This window comes from Camelus ferus, chromosome X (assembly GCF_009834535.1).
Source record: "Camelus ferus isolate YT-003-E chromosome X, BCGSAC_Cfer_1.0, whole genome shotgun sequence".
Taxonomy (NCBI): domain Eukaryota; kingdom Metazoa; phylum Chordata; class Mammalia; order Artiodactyla; family Camelidae; genus Camelus; species Camelus ferus.
In genome coordinates this window covers 35,592,551-35,609,636 of record NC_045732.1, presented here as the reverse complement: position 1 = coordinate 35,609,636, position 17,086 = coordinate 35,592,551, and the positions used below count along the sequence as shown (strand labels likewise).

General features: G+C 34.8%; 1 protein-coding gene across 12 annotated transcripts in view; it reads right to left on the bottom strand.

Moving 5' to 3' along the window:
* The window catches only part of KDM6A (lysine demethylase 6A), a 167,565-nt gene that overhangs the window by 64,379 nt on the left and 86,100 nt on the right, over positions 1-17,086 (bottom strand). For all 12 annotated transcript variants that reach the window (XR_004318025.1, XM_032475259.1, XM_032475268.1 and 9 more), the window contains exons 7-8: positions 7,249-7,303; positions 3,050-3,084 (exon numbers count right to left, since the gene is read on the bottom strand). Coding sequence is in view for 11 of the 12 variants with exons in the window: in XM_032475259.1 (XP_032331150.1) it covers positions 3,050-3,084; positions 7,249-7,303 (90 nt within the window). In the remaining variant the exon portion in view is untranslated. The remainder of the gene's footprint in view (positions 1-3,049; positions 3,085-7,248; positions 7,304-17,086) is intronic.

Genomic DNA, 17,086 nt, shown 5'->3' with positions numbered 1-17,086 from the left:
GTTAATTCTATTTACTATTAGAAAAAAAATGGTTATGGAGGTCTCAGCTAACAAAATGGGAAAGGTAAGTTAAATTATGGATATAAATATCCAAGAATAATTCATATTTGCTTGGAGATATGACATTATACAGAGAAACAAAATAGTGTTGATATGACATTCAGAAATGATATGATAACATACATAGAGACCTATGAGAATCTAATTTTTTAAATCTAAGAATGGGTGTGGGGGAGATGACATGACCTCTCATTATAATTACCCAAACATAAATAGAACCACCATATGATCTAGCAATCCCACTTCTGGGTATATTTCCAAGGGAAACAAAACCATTATCTTGAAGAGATATCTGTACTCTCATGTTCACTGCAGCATTATTCACAAGAGCCAAGTATAGGAACAACCTAAGTGTCTGTCTGCAGATGGATCAAGAAAATGTGGTATATAAATACAATGGAATAGTATTTCAGCCTTAAAAAAGAAGGAAATCCTGTCATTTGTGACAACATGTATAAACCTGGAGGGCATTACGCTAAGTGAAATAAACCAGACCAAGAAAGACAAATAATATATGGCATCACTTATACGTGGATTCTTAAAAAAAAAAAAAAGGAGGGGTGGGGTGGGGTGATGATGGTGATTTAACTCAAAGGAAGAGTAGAAAAGTGGCTACCAGGGGACAGGGTGGAAGAAGTTTAGGGAGAGGTTGGTAAAAGGACACAAACTTTCAGTTATGAGTAGGGTCTAATGATCTAATGTACAATATCGAAACTATAGTTGATAACACTGTATTGTACAACTGATATTTGCTACGAGAATTAAACTTAAATGTTCTCACCCTCCTCCCCCAAAGGGGTGGTGGTACAAAGATGTGAGGTGATGCATGTGTTAATTAACTCAGGGGAAGGGGGAACCATACACATATCAAATCATCACACTGTACACTTTAAATCTTGTAATTTCAACTGTCAATTATATATCAATAAAGCTGAAAAATAAAATAACCCAAACCTAAATGCATGATCAAATTTACCCCCGTACCCTGTACCCCCATCTCTACAAAAGGCCTCCTTTTTGTCTTTCAAATATTTTAAGCTCAATACCACAAACACCTCTTTATCAGAATGACCCAGCAACACACACACACACACACCATCAGCCCCAACTGATAATATTACTGGCTCCTCTCTATTCAGGACTCAACTCAAACATCTCCTGCTCAGAGGGGCCTTCCTTAACCATTCTAGTTTAAAAAGTGTCCCATCATTTTTTACTTTTAATTATGTTCTTGTGATTTAATTCTGTGAAGGCAATACAGGGACAGGGCTCTCAGGGTTTGTGAAATGATACTGAATTCTTTCTACATTAGCAGGAAGACTTCTCCCTATATAAAGAAACTTCCCTTGAACTATCTGGTTACCTAGCAGTAGTCACTAACCACATATGACTACTTTAAAACTATTTATTCATAAATAAGGTATCTTGATATGAATCAGCTAAACTATGAAAAGTAACTTTCTATAGACAGGTAGGTAAGCCTTTTTGTTTTCCTTAAAATTTCACCTGAAAATAAAAACACTTGTTATAAGCACTGGAGTAGAGATTTCTTCAATTCTTTCATATATTTAGTATCATCTTCCTGTCATCTAATAATTATATACTCTGCCTAGTATGAATTTTGTTCTTTTTGTTTTGTTTAATCTTAATAGGCACTAAAATTTACCAAATGAAAGCATCAGTGGGTGGAGGGCCTCATTCCCACATTACCTTCACAAGGTCAAAAAAAATTAACACCAACAGACAACTTCTCATCAGAAACAACGAAAGCCAGAAAACAATGGAATGTATTTTTAAGCAGTTGAATAAAGTAATCAAATAGAATCGCACTCATCAAAAAGAAAGATGAGAGAACTTCTGCTTTACCTAATGACAGACCAGGGAATCTCACCAAGAACTAGAAAAGCTGGGGGGAAAAAAATCTGAGCATCCTTTCGAAGGTAGCAAAAAGCTCCCGAGGTAACAAAAACAGAAGGAGCTAAGGCCCCAGGGAAGGAACTCTGGAGAAGAAGCTCATTTCTGTAGCTGCTTTCACCCTGGGGTCTTTATTGATTTGGCAAAATTCAGGACTTGGCAGGAGGCTGGGACTAGCACTGGCAGGTAAAGATTCTGATCCACAGCATGCATGTAATTCTCATGTGCATCCTCTCAATGTGCATAAAATCCCTAGATTAGTAGAGAATCCAAACCTGAGTGTGCATCAATTCTGATTCAGTGGACATGTGAGCACGCTTCTGTGTGTTTGGGGTGGGGATGGGGGGCCAGATGGAAGAGTCCAGGAATTAAATATTAATTTTTAAGACCACCCCGTGGTGGCTCTGAAACAAAACAGACCTTAGAAATTATGTACAAATATAACAGTATTTTTTTTACTAAAAAGTTGTTATAAACTTTCTGTTTTGAATAAACTATGATTTTTAGTCTCACACCAACTTACACCTGATTTTCCATACCACTGCCTACTTAGAGTAAATGTCTATGTGTTATATCTTTTATCATACAACTAAGCAAAATCTGACAAACATAAAATGTTCTAAAATTAAAAGTCTGGAAGTTTTTAAAACATAGCAGCCATAAAAGTAGTGGTAATGACATCAAGAAGTGACAAATATGCCTTTCAAATGGTGACATGTAGAAGGAATACGTCAATCTTAAGGATAAGTGTAACTAAAAACAATGCACTATAACAACCATCTATAAATATTTTGAAAAGAAAACCAGGCATTTCACATCAAAAAAGAGAAATCTTAAATACAGCCATTTAACCCTGCAGACAGTTCAAGTTTACAGGCAAATCATGTTGAATGAAACTTCTTTGTACACAACAAGAACTCTAATAACTTTAACACTAAAGCAAAATCTTGACCACATTTAACGACTATAAAATGTATATAAGAGGCAATGCCCAGACTCCATTAAATTGTCTGACTTCACTTAAAATGATCTGGGTGATCATTTTTGTTTAAGTAAAGTAAATTAAAACACGTACCTGGGTTTCATATAAGTGGGCAATGTGAAATTGAACTGTAAAGATGATGGAAAGCAAATATCAATAACAGTACAGCAGTGTTTGGGTAAAGTAATTAAGAATATAAAATGTAAAACGTAAGTATGATCTATACTACATAGATTTAAGTAATAGCAGAACATAACTTTATTTTTTAATAAAACAGAATACACAAACATACACGAACATGACAAGAAACCACATGTATTCACTGTTATCAATTTTTGTCAATGTTAATTATTAAAAATAACATTAAAATCTATAGCAAGTGAGCATACATCTTACAAAGTTCAAAATGGCAACATTAAGCAAGTAAAAAATCCCTTATAATCTATAATTTCAAAACATGGTATTTAAAAAATGAGTTCCAAGTCAAAAAATATAGTAAAGTCAGTATTTGATTTTTAAAAAGCATATTAAAACAAAAACTCTAATTTTTTCCTTACACCATATTCCATACCAACATTTATAAAGAAGTCAAAGACCAGGATGACACGAGTAATAACACACAGGGGAAATAAGTTGCATTTCTCTATCAGTTCTTCAGAATTATTAAAAGTCAAACTACTTAGAAGGCAAGAACAGTAAACAGTCCCAATATTAACAAGTACCTCTTAAAAATAAAATTAAAATGTATGTATTTCAGCTTTTATTTTCAACTGTTCTTGATACTGCACCACCAGGTTATAAATGACTCAACAAAAGCAACAATGAACCAGGAATCAAAAGAGGGTTCTAGCTTACTTAAATACTATGATTTTCATCCTTCAATGACAAATCTCTTTTTTTTAATGTTCTCTCTACCTAGATTTCATAGTTGGATTTCAAGGAGTCTGGGAGCCTTTCAAAATTATATGCATAATATATATGTGGATCTTCAAATACAAGGTTCACAGCTGTCATCAATTTCTCATTGGTATCATAGACTAACTCTCTCACTGACTCTCATTAACTGTAAAATTCAACCGTAACATTCAGTAAGCCTGGGGCAAGGCCTGGAAAGGTGCCTTTTTTCAGTTCTGCAAGGGATTCTAGACTAGCACCTGGGAACAGCTGAACTAAATAAGCATAAAGAGCAAAACAAAATATATAATGAACTTTAAAATCAAACAACATTTTTGGATCAAAAGTAAAGTATTGCTCTCTCCATTATGTAATTGTTAAATATCACATGTTAACTAATCAGAGATGAGACAAAATAAAAAACATCACCTTTAAAAGATGAAAATTAGCTCTTTGTGAAAAGCACATAAAAATAATAGTAATACAAGTTCTATGTGTATAAACGTCCCCTTTACCTACACTTGTTGAGGGGTATCCTTATTCCCTACTCCACCTTTCTAACACAGCTCTCGACTTGAGTGTTCCTGTCCAAATCTCACCTCACTACATCATTAGAGAGAGATGGGATTACAGGTCAAGAGAATGAAGAAGAGATGGAAAATCTGTGCCCATTTCCCCCAATCTTCTTATTCCTCTAATAAAGGTGACATGGAAGAGAAGATCGGCAGCTAGCTGGCATTCTACTACCATCTCAAACTTCCTCCAGGCTCAGTCCTAGTTCCTCCTGTGTCAAGGGCCTTCCTATCCTAAAAGTTACTAAATCCAGTGCCATCTTTTGTGGTGTGAAAACCAATTTATATTTAAATTTTTTAAGGTCCTCTTCAAAGTGGAACATAACTGTACAACTAAGAAAAAAACCTCCACTTGGCAAGTCTCAATTGGAGGTAGAAATTTTTAACAAATATTGCCATAAAATGTTCTGAAATCAAACTTTATTCAGAAATTAATACATTATTTTTAGAATTAACAGAATTAATTAAATCTAGAAGAAACAATTTTACCCCAAGGGTCAACCATAAATGAGAAGTCTCACATCACCATGATTCTACTTTTCAAAACACAAACTGTAATTAACCCCTCTAAAACAGCTTCAGAAGCAGTAAGTGTATCTACTTATTTTAACTGCATACATGAACTGTGCCATAAAATAGAAATATCTCAGAGACTTTTTTTAAAAGCCCACTTTACTTTCTATCATCTTCTGACCTTTGTAGTACCACAAAGTAACACGGAAGATTTCAAGAAATAGTTAAGGTCTATGGCATATACAAGCAGGTAATGATATAAAAAAATTCAAAGAGAAATAAGTTTTACAAAGATAATAAAGAGCTTGGTGCTTAAAACAGTAATAACGTTTAGCTCAAAGTAAGTAGTCTGTATTTGTTAGTGCTCTCTGAGACATCAGCCATTATTATCGTGGTTATCAAGCAGTTATGTAGGCTGTCTAAAATAAACTACCCAAATCAACTGAACAATAATGGCCTAATGTCTCTAAATAAAGCACACAGCCTTCCATTAGAGAGACCAACCTTCTAGCACTCAAAGTTCTGAGTCTGTGGGAAACTCCTCAGTCCTGGGCAAAACAGGACATTGATCACCCTCCCTCCTATTTCCCTTCTCAATAACTAACAGAAAGAGAGGTGGAGTAAGCTCGAAAATGTATTCATCGTTATTCAAACTGTCCTCTTCAAATTCGACACGCAAGTATCTCTCCTGTGGTACTCATGCTACACAGGTGTTTTCCTCTCAAGAGCAATGTTCTTCAAGTGAGACAACCTCAACAGAGTAAAATGAGGACTTACCAAAATACTTAGTTTCACATTTATGAAATGTCTCTCAAAAGTTATCATTCAAACTGACAAGTAGATATGAAAGTTAGTTTTAAAGCACTAGATATAATCAAATGAAAATAAGCTGTCTTCAAAAAAGAAAAAAGAAAAAGAAAAAAAAAAGAAAAGAAGTCATCTTCCTATTCCCATAAATTAATTTTAAAAAGATTTTAAGGGTCTATATTTTAGATGGTTTATATAACCTGGATATATAATTAAGGAAAAAGTATAAAAAATTAACTTTATAAATTAATATATCAGTGAGTTAAATTCTTTTTCTAATTTAACCTCATCTTAGAAATAAATATTGCTGCATTTATTACCTTCCCACCATTTATTCTGCAAATACACTGATCAGTACTAAATACTGAGTTTCATTCAGAGAAAACAGAAATCTTTTATGTTTCTTCAGAAAACTGCATTTAGTAGAATTATGAGATAATGAGTCTGGTCTAGATGATGATTTAATCCACACTACGTCTTAATTAATGTATACAAATTATATTTAAATTTCCTACAGCTCTTGCACTGCCTCAGGCATTTTTAGGCATTTTTAAAACTGAGACTACAGCCAACATCCTTCTGTATGGTTAAAAAATGAAGTCACTTATAGCAAAACACTGACTTTCTAAAACCTAGAATCCTTGTATCGGTCTAAAATTTTCATGAATGATGATTTAATTTTTCGTACACTCTAATTAAAATTTTTAATGTTCAAGAGAGAAAGTTTTAAAGAAATCCAGCTTGAACTTAATGAATATTCTTTAACTTTTATTGGCTATCTTAAAGTACGCTAAGTAAATATGTCAACACATACTTATTGATAAACACACCCAATTGGCTTTATTCCTTTGATAACTATGTAAGTTTAAAAAGCTAAAGCTCTAATCTGTTCTTAGAAACAATAATTAGCACATATATGCAAACTAAAAAAATGTGCAGTATACTGTATATATGTATTTACATGCAATATAATGTGTATGTGCAGTCGAACTGTAATAATTCTACCTAATAAAACTGAAAGAGGCAAAAAAAAAAGAAAAATGTCACCTTAAACTATGCATGATGCTTAAAACTATAATAAAAAGTCAAAGTATATCTTGATAATTACCAATAACTTTAATACCACAAAGCAGGAATCACTGAGCTATCACATACGAATCTCTGTATATTCATTTTTCCTAAAAGACTGACAAATCCTGTTTTTAATCACCCAAAGTCTTCTACAATATAATTAATACACAAATAATCAATCTTGTTCACTAGCACAGATAATTTTAATTCAACCCAGTTCACCGGCATATCTATTTTAGACACAGGCTGTTCACAATAACTGGTCTCACATGTTCCACTTGTATAAGTAGCCATGGCAACCAATACAGTTAGATTCAACAATTCTAGGGGGAAAAAATTGTACAGGATTTATGACTATTATTATTATTATTACTATTATTTGCCACGAAGTGATCTGACTACATGTAGAAAACTATGGTGGTTAACAATACTTACTTTCAGCATTGGACAAAGTGCAGGGATTACAGTCAACCAAAGCTAACTGAAAATGCTGCAAGAAGAGAGTGAGAAAATTAATGCACTAAATTCAGTCATATAAATGTATTTTAAAATAATTTTCAGGTATGTAAGGTCTCACATAATAGTGAAACCGTGCCATGCAAATAAAACATACTAGAACTACCTTGAACATACACTGCTGACAAACAGGCTGCTGTATTATTTTCTTCAGTTGAGAATGGAGAATTGGGGGAAGAATTAACATGATATCAAGTTATCCTATGTACATTTTTGTTTATATGGAAAAAAATCTTTTTTTAAGTCTTTGAGTAAATAGGAAGTATTAGTTGTAAAATATTTCAAATAGAAAACATTATTTTAAAAACTTGAAGTAAAAGTTTAATGGTATTAATGTCAGAAAACCACTGCTTATCCCAAAATGAGGAGTAAATTTTAAAAACAAACAAAATAAGACTATGAGAATTATCATAAAGGGTAAAACTATCTGACCTTACTGACTCTTCCAATAATCACTGTACTTATAGCCACTGTTGATCTTGAAGTATAATTATCCTTTTATAATGTGTATGCTATTATACATGTAGGCAATATTAAACCACTAATAATTTATAGCATCCACTTGTAATAATATCACATAAGCCTGCCCCCTCCCAAAAAACCATGTCAAATTCAATGTGTAACACTCATCTTTTAAGATAAATGCAAATTATCATCAAGAACACTGGGTGACATTTGGCATCTAGTTTATCAACATTAAACCTGCTGTATAAACTAATTAAGAGAAGGTGAACAAGTACTAGAGTTGGTGTAAAATCTTTTAAGATTAAAAAAAGTAAAACCCTTTGAACTCTTCTCAAAAACATTTTTAGAAATGTATGTTCAAATTTTCCAAGTCACCACAATTTTCTTCCATTAAAAGAAATTAAAAGCCAAAGCACAAACCGTTTTCTAAAAATTGACCACAATAAGCTCATCCTTAGTCACAATCCAAATGTCTGAAGAATGCTGGACAAACTGAAAATTGATATGCACAGTGACAACTTCTAGGTATAAGCCCAAAAGGAACTTTCTTTAGCAAGAGAAATAATCATCAGCAAGCCTTTAGTACTGTATTTTCAACACAGAATCAACAAAATTGTATTTGGTCAACTAGAAGCCTCAATTAACAAAAATAAACTAATGTCAGCTACCCGGTGTTAGGATGGAAGAAAGGCGTCATTTGGTGTGAACCAGTAGCTACCATCTTCATTCACGAATGTCTGTTATGTGCACGTTCGCATTACTCTTAATATTTAAGAGCTGTAATATTCTGAATGGGCAAGCTACTAACAAAATAATTATGACTTTGAAATATTAAATATATAATCCATTCAACAAATATTTCTTAAGACACTATAATGTCTTTAAGACAACAGATACTAGGGACACAGTGATCAACAAAACAAAAGTGAAAAGTTATTTGCCGAGGTTGACTGAATGAAAAAAAAAATCCAACAACTGAACACTTCAAGAACTGCTTTAAAAAAAAAAAACTGCTTTTATTTTCCCCTGGCCTACTAAGCAGACTGTGTGTCCTCAAACATCCTTTTAGTAGGGTGCTACCATAGCAATAGAAAACAGGCTATTTTAAAAAGTGAGTACTAGGAAAGCAAAGCATGCTTTATAGCCAATTGTTTTCCTCCCAACAAAAAAGAGCAGCACAGCAGCCACACACTTGGGCTGTACTACATTTCTAACTCTACTCTAGCCTGCCAGCATAAATTAATATTTAGATAAGAGAAGACAGACCTTTCCTAAGTGAGCCAAAGGATATAAGCTGACCTGCAAAGAAACATCCTTCGAGATGGCAGTATTTTAGTTTTACTCTTACACTGAAATCCCACAAAGAGCAGAGAGATGCATAACTGGCATTGCCCAGCCTACATTTCATCTATCAATATGCAAAGTTCTGCAATGAAACCTGGCGGAAGTAGTTTGGGATCATGTTTTATATAATTACTTAAAAGTAGCAATGAACTCACTGATGTACCATTTCAAGCCCACAACATCATGAAATATTAAACATTTCCAAATAGGAATGATATAGAAAAATTAACTCAGCAAAAGAGTACATATTCAAAAACAGGCATGTGAGAATGAAAGAACTTAGAAAAATAATTACTAAGTATAAGAAACTAAGATTATTGGCCACACAAAACCACATCACATAAAGAAAACCACCGATAGCCTTTCAGTAAACTAAAGGGAGATGAGGGACTGGGGTGGGATGGCATGACCTCACAGTTTCATTTTTAGTATCTACATCAGATGCAAAACAGATGTACCTATTAACATATAAATCAGAAGAAACAGCTATCATTTATAATAATCAGCCCCCAAACCTGAAAATGCCGTGGTAAAATATCTAGTACCCACCTGTGCAACCAACCAACAGAAAGAGCTAGGAAATATCTGTACCTCACACCGAAATATTACAATACTGAAACAGACTACTCTGTGTGAAATAGTTACTACACAGCAGAAGCTTCTACAGTTCAAAGACTACATACAAACCTCAAGGCAGAAAGCATTCTACAGAAAATTAATTTCCAAGAAGATTTACCTAGACATTTTTTTAAATGTTATAGTGATTTTCTTTTAATAGAGCACTTCTGATCCAATTTAACACAAGGTTCGATTCATTATCATTTCTATTGACATCTTATCAAAGTCACTTTCTGTTTAAAAGCTTTTGGCTTGCTCAGTATTTCAAAATAACTTTGTAATATTTTGCTTTATGTAGAATAAGGAACTCGGTATCTCTGGGTGGGGGGGTGACCTATGTTGATCTAATTAACATGTAAGACTGAAGTTTCAAGACTTTATTTCCCTTTAAAGTGTTTTACTTCTAGCTGATTTCCGGTCAAGATAGTGGAGTGGTAGGACCACGAGCTCACCTCTCCTACTGACTACAACAAAACCACAACCGACTGCTAACAACCATCAAAAAAAAAAAAAAAAAAAAAAAAAAAAAGACTAGAACGTAACAAAAAAGATTTTCTTTAACTGGGGAACCACAGCAGGACACTAGGAGGGGCATGCTTGCAATATAATAGGGCCCCATATCCCCCAGATGGGGGCGATCCAGAAGCTGAAGTCTAAGTCTCAGAGGCCCTCCCACAGGAGTGAGAACCGCACGTCAGGCTTCCCAGCCTGGGGCTCCGGCACTGGGAGGAGGAGGAGACCCCAGGACACCTGGTTGTGAAGGCCAGCTGGGCTTAGCTCCAGGAGCCCCACAGGACTAGGGGAAACAGAGACTTCACTCTCTTGGAAAGTGTACACAGAATCTCACATGCACCAGGTCCAAGGGCAGAGGCAGTGATTTCATAGGAACCTGGCCCAGACCTGCCTGCTGGTTTTGGAAGGTCTCCTGGAGACATAGGGGCCAGCTGCAGCTCACCCAGGGGACATAAAAGCTAGCAGCAGACACTTCAGGAGTGTTCATCTACATGAGCTTTCCTAGAGGCTGGAGTCTTGACAGGATCATTAGCACCAAGACCGAGCCCCACCCAACAGCCTGTAGGGAAGCCTCAGGCCAAACAACATACTGGGTAGGAATACAGCCCCACCCATCAGCTGACTTCTAAGCCACAAACACCTTTAGATATGACCCTACCCACCAGAGGTCCAGGACCAAGCTTCACCCAGCAGTGCGCAGGCATCAACCCCTCCTGCCAGCCTCATCCACCAGGGGGCAGATATCAGAAATAAGAAAACAACAATCTCAAAGCCTGTGAAAGAAATCCACAAACACAGGCCAGACTCTACACTAGGACCTGCTGGACCCTGGCCCTTGGGTGACCAGAGAGGAGTGCACTGCCGGAACGCATAGGACATCTCTCACAGAGGGCCACCTCTCCAAGGTCAAGAAACGTAATTAACCTACCTAAAAATAGAAATAGAAAGATAGACAAAATGAGGCAGCAGAGGAATATCTCCCAGGCCAAGGCACAAGATAAAATCCCAGAAGAAATAAGTGAGGAGGAGATAGGCAATTTATCTGAGAAACAGTTTAAAGTGATGATGGCCAAGATGTTCAGAGAACTCAAGAGGAGTATAGATGCACAGAGAGAAGTTTTTAGCAAAGAGTTGGAAAATATAAAGAATATCCAGAGTTAAAGAATAAAATCACTGAAATGAATAACACACTAGAAGGAACCAATAATAGACTAAATGAGGCAGAAGAATAGATCAGTAAGCTAGAAGACAGATTAGTGGAAATCACTACTGCAGAACAGAAAAAAGAATGAAAAGGAATGAGGGTAGTTTTAAGAGAAAACTCTGGGACAACATGAAGCTCATTAATATTCACATCATAGGGGTCCCAGAAAGAGAAGAGAGAAAGAAAGGCCCTGAAAAAATATTTGAAGAGATAATAACCCAAAACTTCCCCAACTTGGGAAAGGAAATAGTCACCCAAGTCCAGGAAGAGCAGAGAGTTCCACACAGGATCAACCCAAAGAGGAACACACTAAGGAACATAGTCATCAAATTGACAAAAATTAAGGATATGGGGAAAATATTAAAATTAGCAAGAGAAAAGCAACAAACAACATACAAGGGAACTCCCATAAGCCTATCAGCTGATTTTTCAGCAGAAACTCTACAGGCCAGAAGGGAGTGACAGGATATATTTTAAGCGGTGAAAGGGGAAAACTTACAACCAACAATACTCTATCCACAGCAAGGCTCTCGTTCAGATTTGATAGAGAAATCAAAAGCTTCACAGATAAACAAAAGCTAAAAGAATTCAGCACCACCAAACCAGCTTTACAACAAATGTTAAAGGAACTTCTCTAGTTATCAAACCATAAGAAAAGAGAACAAAAAGAAGAAAGAGGAGGGAGCCCTACAAAAGATTTCTTTGCCAGTTTGGGGTCTTTTACAGTTCCATATAAATTTTGGAATTGTTTATTCCAGTTCTGTGAAAAATGTCATGAGTATTTTGACAGGGGTTGCATTAGATCTGTGCATTGCTTTGGGTAGTACGGCCATTTTGATACTGTTGATTCTTCCAACCCAAGAGCACAAGATATCTTCCCATTTCTTTGTGTCATCTTCAATTTTCTTTATCAATGTTTTACAGTTTTCAGAGTATGGGTAGCCTCCTTGGTTAGGTTTATTTCTAGGTGTTTTGTTGTTTTTGATGCAATGGTAATGTTTATGCCAGTTATAAAATTCTGGTTTTTGAAGTGAAAAGGAAAAAAAAAAGTGAAGGGCTGCAAATGGCAAAGTATCTCTTTCTTATGGGTGAGTAATATTCCATTACATATATATGCTACATCTTCTTTATGCATTCATCTATTGATATGCATTTAGGATGCTTCCATATCCTGGCAATTATAAATAACGTTGCTGTTAAAAGTGGTACGTATATCTTTTTGAATTAATTCTTATTTTGTGGTTGGCTTTATTCTTTTGATAACTATTTAAGTTTAAAAAGTTAAAGCTCTAAACGCTCTTAGAAACAATGAACAGTACATATATGTAAATTTTTTAAAATATGTGCAGTATATTGTGTATATGTATTTACATGCAATATATTGTATATGTGCAGTCAAACTTTAACAGTTCTACCTAATAAAACTGAAAAATGAAAAAAAAAGTGTTTTACTTCCAGCTGTATAGTCTGTGATTATCTGACAGATTTTTTCAGTTGTAGAACCCTCCAACTGTATTCCCAATCCTGAAGACAAGCACTGAGATAACTTTTCATAATCAACAAATTACGACTGTATAGATAAATTATTAATTTGGAGCAATGTTTGGATTCCATTTCCAGTCTTGGATGTTCTGATTCAGTGGGTTGGGGATGACATCCTCTGAACCAGATAAAAGCTTCTACAAATTATTCCAACACAGCTGGGGTTAAATGCCACTCTTTAAACTTTGTAAATTGTGTGCTTACCCCCAAAAAGCCTTACTTCAAGATTCTGGAGACAAGGTATGTGTAGTCAATACTTCTGTCTATATTCAAGTAAAGCAGACAGGGGAATAAACTGTTGGCAACCAGCTTTTACTCTATGTCATGCACTCTGATATGGCTATGCTTCTACAAAATTCAATAAAAGGCTCACTGAAATTAATGCTCTAATAGAAGTTTCAAAGACAATTCCATAATGGCATCCAAAAGATATAGATGAGAGAAGAAAAGAGGTCCTTCAGGCTGAGGAAACAAGTTTACATTATGAAACAGGGTTTTATGGACCATTTAAGTGAGAAAAGGGAAAGTCTGTCAGGTACTCTTGCAAGTCAAAGGCAAATTCTTTTTTCATTTTCATTGTTACAGATTGTCACAATTCTGAAAGTATGATTTAAGACTAATAGTATCTGATAAATGAATGAAACTATAGAAATGTCTTCGGATGAGATGATACTTACTTCAGGGATTTGGTCTCTGAAAATACGATACAGAACTAAAATTTGTAAGTTTTGGTAAATTTGTGAGTCACACTGCCTGGCCAAGGTGATCTGACTGAGGTTCTCTCAAAGCCCTCAAACTCAGTTCTTCCAATTCTCTTTGTAATACAAGATTATTACAACAGTTTCGAGAAGGGACTTTACTGCACCAATGACTAATAGCTAATGGATCCTGGCAATCTTCACTCAAAAAAGAGGCTCCTTCTTTGAAGTTTAACAACCTGGTCTCTTCCTAAAATTCCTCTAACAAAAAAGTAAGACAGAAGACACTCCATACTGAAGATGTTAAGAATTATATTTCCACTCCTTCTTTTAGGCTCTTGACTTATATTTGTCTACAACGTCTGCTATCCCTCAGGTACCTCCAACTTGATATATTCCCAAATGACCCACCTCCATTCAGAGGCTTGGAATCCAATCCTAAAAACCTGCTGCTACTTTATCCTCTACTTTTAGTTAAAAGAAAAGTGATTCAAGCCAGTAAGTGGGGAATCTCTACTCACGTTGAATCCATTAATAAATTAACTCCTTTATTAACTCCTCAGAATCTCTAGGATATATGCCTTTTATCCATCCATCCATCCTATGAGAACCCATTTATTCTACATATCTTGCTCATCTTTCTTCCTGTAACTGTGTCCTACCTAGTCTCCCAATTCCTCATTCCTATCACGTTTTATAAAATTTTACAGGTATGCAACTGATTAGAAATTTTAAAACACTGGTTCTAGTATGTGTCTAATCTGTGCACATATATCATCAGAATATGGACTGACTTAATTTCCAAGTTCTTTAAATCTAGTGTACAATTTGTGTTCATGTCAAAATAAGACTGATGTGTACACAAATAACAAAGTGAACACAATATATATTTTATAAAGGAGATAATGCAACAATCTGCACTATCAAATGTTGTTTTGGAACAAACATTTTAGAAAAAAAATGTGATACTAGAGATACTGCATATCTATGAGTAGTCGTGTCCTTTGTTACAAACATATACTTCAGGAGCTGAAGTACTTGAGCCACTTACACTACTTCACACTTGAAGGTATGTAATAGAACTCAGGGCAGAAATATCAAACGCAAAAAACAAAACTGGGCAGGCAGAGTGAAGAGGAGAAGGCATTATTAAGTGGCTAGACAAACCAATTAGCAAATCACCTCATACCAGATAATAATATCTAGGAAACATTAAAAAGTACAGTGTAAGTTGTTGAATAGTAGAAAAGGGAAAGAGCAGGGGAAAGATTTTTGTCTATAAATAAGGGAAAGGGAAAGTGGACAGAAGACAAAATCAACAGCAATGACCATCCTCTGCCAAAAGGAACAGGGACATTACACTCAGGTGAAACCAAGTTCCACTGCCAATGTGGGAACTGGGGCGGTGATGTTTAAAGGTACAAATTTGAAACCAGTAGATAGCTGATCTAATGCACAGCATAGAAGTTACAACCCACAACACTGCATTATAAACTTCAAAGCTGCTAAGAGACTACATCTTAGTTATTCTCACACATACAAAAACACAGATAACTATGTGACATGGTAAAGGTGTTAGCTAACGCTATGGAGATGATCATATTGTAATACATCAATGTCTCACATCAACACGTTATATACACCTTAAACCAACTCAAAGTTATATGTCAAATTATACCTCAATAAAACAATTTAAAAGCCTAGAATTTTCAAAATGCCATCTGGAAAAGTTAAGCTATTGAGCATCATGAAGGAAATAGGGCAGGAGCACACATACAGAAACAATAGCAACTTTCATTGTCTTTAAACAAGTGAACTATTACAAATATGCTGTTAAAGCTTCAACAAAAAAATGTTACAGAACGCCTTAACGCCTAGTTTAAATTAAATAGCCAGTATTCAAATTCTCAGCAAGTATTTATATAATACATTGAGTTCTTACGATCTTAATTAAACGAAACAAATGATTTATACATTCTACATTAATAAGTTAAATAATAAAAGACGAGAACATTTCACAGATTCCAAAAGTGGTTTCTAAAAGGAAGTATGTATCATCGTGCCTTTACTTATTCCTTTTGCCTTAATATCTTAGCATTAAAAAAAAACAATAAAATTCCTGCACCTATAAAGGGTGTAAGATCAAATCAGATACCTGGAAATGAAGTAATTTCTAGAGAAGAGTAAAGCTAAAAAACAAAATAAAGTGAAAATGCTATTTCACTCAGAAGTTTCATGTCAGGTATAATAGTTGAGGGGAGACAAGCTGAATGAACTGGTGAATGGGGGGGGGGGCAATCTGGAGAAAACTGCATCGTCAGTTTGTATAGAAGAAAATTCTGTTAAAAGATAACAAATAAAACCAGCCTCTTCCTACCTTCCTCAATGCTTCCAGCCAACCCTATGAGAGGCGTTTTATCATTTTTATAGCCTTTTCTATTTCATTTGTCTATCCATTCAAGAAACACGAAGCAGCTGGTAAAATGGCAAGCTACCACGTAAGTCTTATTTGAGTTCAACCCATTTCTTTTGAATCATCTCTGTAATTCTCATCTTCCTAACCCTTTCATATTATCCCCCTCAATCAGCACTTATCATCTTCAAATATCAAACTATAAGGGGACTTATGCTGGTATTCCACCCAATTATCCACAGGTTCCCATTTAAAAAGCCACCCTCTTTACTCCACCTTTAAAAATCCAAAAAAGTTCTAATGTTGACATATTTCAGGTAAACTTACGTAAATATTAGGGAGAATTTTTATATATCTTCATTAAATTAAGCAGACGCATTTGCATTAACTGATTGAAGAATATGGATGTTATTACATCTTATTTTGCATTCATTAGCTTCCTATGAAGGAAATAATTTTAATAGTCTGCCAGGATATGAAAATTAGAGGCATTAATATAAAACTATTTGTCAAAATTAGTGTACTTTTATTGAGGTAATGATAGTATACTGTCTCAAATATGTAACAAATGTAAGCAATTATTAGTATCATTAAAAAGTAATGAAATAAAATTCTAAATTAATTATATAGAGGTACATCGGCAACTAATCCCACCTGGGGAGATATTATGTAAAGCAGGGAAGAAAAACAACAAAATATCATGTAGAAATGTCACCCTGGAATGGACTCTGGTTCAGATAATATTAAACTAATTGGGATGAGGTGGGGGTGGAGGAGGAGATAAATTAGGAGTTTGGGATTAGCAGATACACACTACTTATATATAAAATAAATAACAAGGTCCTAACGTTTAGCATAGGGAACTATATTCAATATCTTGTAATAACCTATAATGAAAAAGAATATATATATGACTGAATCACTATGCTGTACACCAGAAACTAACACAACATTGTAAAT